This window comes from Salvia hispanica, chromosome 5 (assembly GCF_023119035.1).
Source record: "Salvia hispanica cultivar TCC Black 2014 chromosome 5, UniMelb_Shisp_WGS_1.0, whole genome shotgun sequence".
Classification (NCBI taxonomy): Eukaryota; Viridiplantae; Streptophyta; class Magnoliopsida; order Lamiales; family Lamiaceae; genus Salvia; species Salvia hispanica.
This window is the reverse complement of record NC_062969.1, coordinates 1,293,670-1,299,701: the sequence shown is the minus strand read 5'-3', so window position 1 is coordinate 1,299,701 and position 6,032 is coordinate 1,293,670. Positions and strand designations below refer to the sequence as shown.

At 35.6% G+C, this 6,032-nt stretch overlaps 1 protein-coding gene across 1 annotated transcript; it reads left to right on the top strand.

Annotated features, from left to right (window-relative positions):
- Window positions 1-4,463: 4,463 nt before the first annotated feature.
- Window positions 4,464-5,783, top strand: LOC125188176 (malonyl-coenzyme:anthocyanin 5-O-glucoside-6'''-O-malonyltransferase-like). Its single transcript, XM_048084932.1, has one exon. The coding sequence runs from the start codon at window positions 4,464-4,466 to the stop codon at window positions 5,781-5,783; it is 1,320 nt and encodes a 439-aa protein (XP_047940889.1).
- The last annotated feature ends 249 nt before the right edge of the window (window positions 5,784-6,032 follow it).

Sequence of the window (6,032 nt, the reverse complement as noted above, 5' to 3'; positions counted from 1 at the left end):
GAGAAATACGATGCGCCACAAACACAATATCATACCAAACAATTTAAATTCATAGATATGTATGAGTATCGATTTTATCTCTTTCAGAGCATATAATTAGGTTCAAAACTAGCTTGGTCTTGAATTACCAATTCCCTGTGCTTAATTAAATTATTAAAAATTAAATTTCGATTTTATTGAAATATAATTAGTTACATCGACGTCCATGATATTTGAATGTGAACATAATACTTGGTGATAAGAGACTACTAGTCTAACCATTGATGCATGTGTGTAATAAAGATTTGACAAATTTTCTCCTAATTTCTTTTGACAAAAACTTATACTTTCCTCGTTACCGTTCATATGCAAAAAAAATAAATAAATTACACTTTGTTAAAAAATTATTGTTATTACGATTAAATTTACTTCATTTAAAGTGATTGTTGTTATGAACAAAAATGAATAGTCATATGAATAAAAGTAGGCCTGAGGAAACGGTTTTCAGTTCTTGGTTAACCGAGAACCGAACTTTATTTTTTTTGTTCCCGGTTAACCGAAAATAATAAAAAAAAAAGATTAAGGTTCGGTTCCGGTTATTAAGTTTAAGTTAATCTCGGTTCCGGTTCTAACCGAGAACCGAAAGGTTAGAACCGAATAACCGTTATTTTCTAAATATTTAATTTTTATATATTTATTTTAGTTTTATTATTATTGTTTTAGAAAAGTAAAAGTTAGTTTGATGAATGATGTTGGTATATATTGGTTTTGGACTTCGTTTTGTAAACTTTGTTGGAATTTTGGTTTTTGATGATGGAATGGAATCATGATTTTTGTCCTTTTGATTTCCCAACTTATCACTTAATGTATTATATTGCACTTGAGGAACCGAACCGACAAAGGGTTCGGTTTCGATTCTGGATTTCAGAAAAAATGGGAGTCGGTTAACCGACTAATCGGTTAGGTCGGAACCGAATTGACCGAATTCCAACCCCTAAATAAAAGACACAATATGTTCTAAATATAAAGTGGCACTTTGTGATTAAAAGAGATTAATGATCTTAATAAAATGTATTTTTTAAGAAAAATTAACCAAGTCAGGCAGGGTGAAACTCGAATCCAATCGATCTACGTACATAATCGAATGGATAATGGAGCTATGTGAAGTTTATGCCTCCATATTCAATATGTTGATAAATCACACTTACAAAATTGAATTACTAATTTGTTCACCCATTGATTTTTAAAATCCAAGATCCACCTCTAACATCATGGACTAGCACCAAAAAAGTCTTGGGGGTAAGAGTTTTATATTTTAAACAATGTAAGATCATATATAAAAACATATACTACAAGAAACCGCTAAAGTCAAGGCTAAGATGAAAGTTTGATTTGGTCTTTTATTTTGTTGTATTTGTGGCCCTACTTTATCCTTACACCTAACCTCATCGAGGTTGAACAAATTTTTCCTATAATTTTAATCTCGACTCAACAAATACTTTTAATTTTAATTTCTATTTGTCAATTCATCGATGGATTCGAAGTAGTCAAACTAACAAAAGTAATTTCACTAATATTGGTAATAGAGTGTGGTTTTTGACAAAAGGAATAAATCAAAGTCATTAGCCTTTCAAAACAAGAGAATAAACTAAAATCAGTTGACTTCTAATATGTATTGATGACTAGATCTTGACACTTTTCTATATTCTTTTATTTAATATGAATAGTTCTAGCTAGCAACATTTTTGGCGAAGAATGTAATAATCATAATTTTTTTAAAAAAATGATTATAAAACACGAAAAAAATAATTTAATCCATCAGGTAGAACGTATAACCGGAATATACAATTTCATAATTCAAATAGCTACGGAAAAAATTCCTTTTCAGCCTAAACAGCACCGGATGATGCTGATGAATTGGCGACAACCTGCTCCAGCCAGCTAAGTCCGACTACACATGTTTCGTTTACTTGATTCGTCGTTGTGCATAATTAATGGTGTAATTCTATTTAACTCAATTCGAGACAAGAACTGAGAAATCAGAGACATAATATTATTAAAAAAATAAATACAAATACATTAATTTGTATTGTCAAATTATCATATATATATCAAATATTTAGGAGTGGATTTGGTGCGCCGGAAAAGGATGTTTTAGTTGTAAATTAGGTAAACTTAGACCATAATCATCATGGCAATTATTCAAGTCGATGGATATTTCATCTATAAATTGAAAAAGATGAACTTGCTATATATTCTGAAACCCTTTTAAAGTAAAAAAAAAAAGCTAGTGAAATAGAACTAAAAAAGAACTAATCAATTGGTCAAAGAAAGTGTTTAGGTGCGCTTTGAACTATTAAAACGTCAGAAATAAGATGATTGGAGTTGAAATTCTGTTTGTATCCACCTCAACATTTTGACCACTTAAAAGTTTGATAATCAATTTTGAATTAAAATTATAGTCTATAGGTAGTATTACAACATTTAACAAACCCCATAACGATTTGATTATGATATTTATTTTGTTGTTAATTCATGTATAATCATAATTCAAAGTAATCTATCCATTCATGTGCCTTTGTTTAGTTAATGAAAATGTTAGGTAAAAAAATTCCATAATATTTTTAGGTGGAGAAACAAAAATGTGGAGTATCGGTTTTAGGATTTACAAGCAGCAAAAATAGACATATATCACATCTTAATGTGAAAAAAGTGTCTAAATTCTAAAGCTATTTGACTATTTTGAATAGCAATATTCATTACTTTAGCTACTTTCCATGGGAAAAATATCACCAAGGTCAACTACAAGACTTTGGAATTGAAAAAGAAAATAAATAGTGAAATATTTCTCCATGGTGCACATAGAATTCTAAGCAAATTAAATCCTACTAATTAATAGTACTATATAAATCTTATAATTAACCTTATTAGATGCTGCGATTATCTCAATTGGGATAAAGGGAGTATATAGGGTATTAGTAGTTTTAATTTAAGTGTAACGTTAATTTATTCAACTCATTGTTTAGCGAACTCATAAAACTACACCAATAGGTAAAATAGAAGCCATTTTGCATCTCCGAAAACTTCAAATCAATATTTTCATATTTTGATTATTTGATTCGTCTACAAGAATTAGTCCTTTTCATTTCTAGATATAACCCAACGACACATTATCAGAATAAAATTTATTCACAATTTATACTCCTTTGTCAATAAAAAATAGTTTCATTTTATCATTTTAGAATGTTTACGAAACATAATTTTTTATATTTTATCCACTTTTTCTCTTTTTTTTTGTTATTTTTATCAATTTTCTCATGAAAATACATGTCAGTTCAATAATGGCCTTTTTTTTTTTTTTTTGGACGGATGGAGTATTAATATAATCCACTGTTTTCGTCAATAATAATACATTTATCAAAATTACTAACATTACCTCAAGGGGTGATTATATCTCCATTTACAATATGCGATTAACTTTTATCAAAATCGTGTCTCACTATCACTCCATTAATTGTATTTTTCTGAGATGAACCATTATCTCTATTTTCCTGGCAGCCCATTTTAAGTGAATTGGGTGAAATAGGGGGAAATGGGCTCGAGTGTGTAATTTTTAAATGGGCCATGGATCTATACATGAATACAGCCCAATAAATTTATATAATTATCCGAAATATAATATATAAAAATAATTGTTCTTTAACACAATTACTCCATTCGTCCCAGATAATTCGTCCCAGTTTTTCATTTCGGTCCATCCCACATAATTTGTCCTACTTCACTTTTACCATTTTTGGTAATGGGTCCCATATTCTACTAACTCATTCCTACTCACATTTTATTATAAAACTAATATATAAAGGTAGGACCCACTTTCCACTAACTTTTTCAACCCACTTTTCATTACAATTCTTAAAACCCGTGCCCGGTCAAAGTGACCCGAATTATCCGGGACGGAGGGATTATATAAAAACAAAAAAGTATTACTCCTTTAAGTTAAACTCAAGGACGCGTCGTTAGAATAAAACTACAAATTGCATTAATGACTATATACCAAACTTTAATTAAGGTAATTGTGCTTACAAGAATCTCTCTATTTCCAGCGAAGATTACTCAAAATTTAATATTCCAATTCATCATATTTATTGGTATATTCTAATTATTTACTCCCTCCACCCCTAAACTATTGATTTCCCTTTTTTATTGTTACATTATATGTTACTATTAATTTTCGTTTTTCGTAAAACATCTAGTTTCTCAGACTTTGCATTCACTTTATCTCTCCTATTTTACTATATCTTTTAATAAATATTACTATCAATTACATGTAATAGGATGAATATTAATTTTGTAAAAAAAAAATTACATGTAAATGGGATAAAATTAAATCTATATCAGAAAAATGGAGCACTAATATTCACGGATTCAATTTCTATATAATATGATGTGAAAATATTTCTATAACACACCATACCCTAACCACCATGACAACCGTGCTTGAAACCTGCCGCATTCCGCCGGCACCAGGCGCCGCCGCCGAGCTATCACTGCCGCTATCCTACCTCGACGTCACCTGGATCCACTTCACCCCCATCCGCCGCCTCATCTTCTACAGCCACCCATGTTCCGAAGCTGAATTCTCCAACACCATTGTTCCAAACCTCAAACACTCTCTCTCTTTAACTCTCAAACACTACCTCCCCGTCGCCGGAAACCTCCTCTACCCTTCCGACACCGCGCAGAAGCCCGCGATCCGCTACCTCGCGGGCGACTCCGTCCCGCTCACGGTCGCCGTCTCCGCCAACGACTTCGACCACCTCACCGCGAACCACTCGCGAGACGCGGATCAATTCTACGACTACATCCCGTTGATTCCATCAATGACGATAGACAGGGACGAATTTAAAGTCGTCCCTGTCTTCGCCCTCCAGGCCACGCTGTTCCCCGGCCGTGGCGTGGCGGTTGGGTTCACCAACCACCACGTCCTCGGCGACGCTAGCTCGATCGTCGGATTTATTAAAGCGTGGGCCGAGATTAACAGACTCGGATCCGAGTCTGTTTCTGTCGAAAACCGGCCAGTTTTCGACAGAGGGCTTATTAATGACCCATGTGGGTGGGACCATTTGAATTGGGAAGTGATGAGAGAGATTCCTTTCACACCTCCACCATCCTCTGACCCGGTCCCCACGGGCCGGGTCAGGGCGACGTTCACTCTGGACCGGACTGGTTTAGAAAAACTGAAAAAAAGAACCGGTCCGGTTCAGATCTCGTCGTTCGTGGCCGCGGCGTCGTACGTCTGGAGCTGTCTGGCGAAGTCCGGCCGCGCGGGCGACGTCGCGGAGCACTTCTCGTTCGTCATCGACGTGCGCGGGCGGGCGGATCCGCCGGTTCCCGCGAGCTACTTCGGCAACTGCCTGAGCTACGCGGTGGCGAGGGTGGAGGCGGGGCGGCTGGCGGGGGAGGAGGGGTTTGCGGCGGCGGCGGAGGAGTTCGGGAGGGTGATGAGGGAGAGGGTGAATAGGAAGGAGGAGGTTTTGAGATGTATGCAGAATTGGCGGGAGAGCTTTGAGGAGATGAAGGGGATTCGGGCGGTTGGGGTTTCGGGGTCGCCGAAGTTCGATCTTGGCGCGGCGGATTTCGGGTGGGGGGAGGCGAGGAAGGTGGAGGTGCTGTCGATTGACGGGGAGAGTTCGATGTCGCTGAGCAAATCGAGGGGCGAAGGCGGCGGATTGGAGGTGGGGTTGTCGATGGAGAAGAAGAGGATGGAAGCATTTGCTGCAATATTTGCTCAAGGCCTAATGTAATGAATGAAGATCATGTGTAGTTATGAATGAGAGTGATGTTATTCAGCCATAACTATTCGAATAAAATCTTTTCAAGTTTCAATTAAATAAAATCGTTAAACACTATGTGTCTCATTTTTCGATCTTGGTCCCTTCCTTACAAATTGTCTTAATTAATCTTTTCGGCTAATTTTCTTTTACATTTCTTAAATTAATATTGGATCAAACTGAGACACAGTATTGGGATAAGAGAAAAGTAACAAATATAGA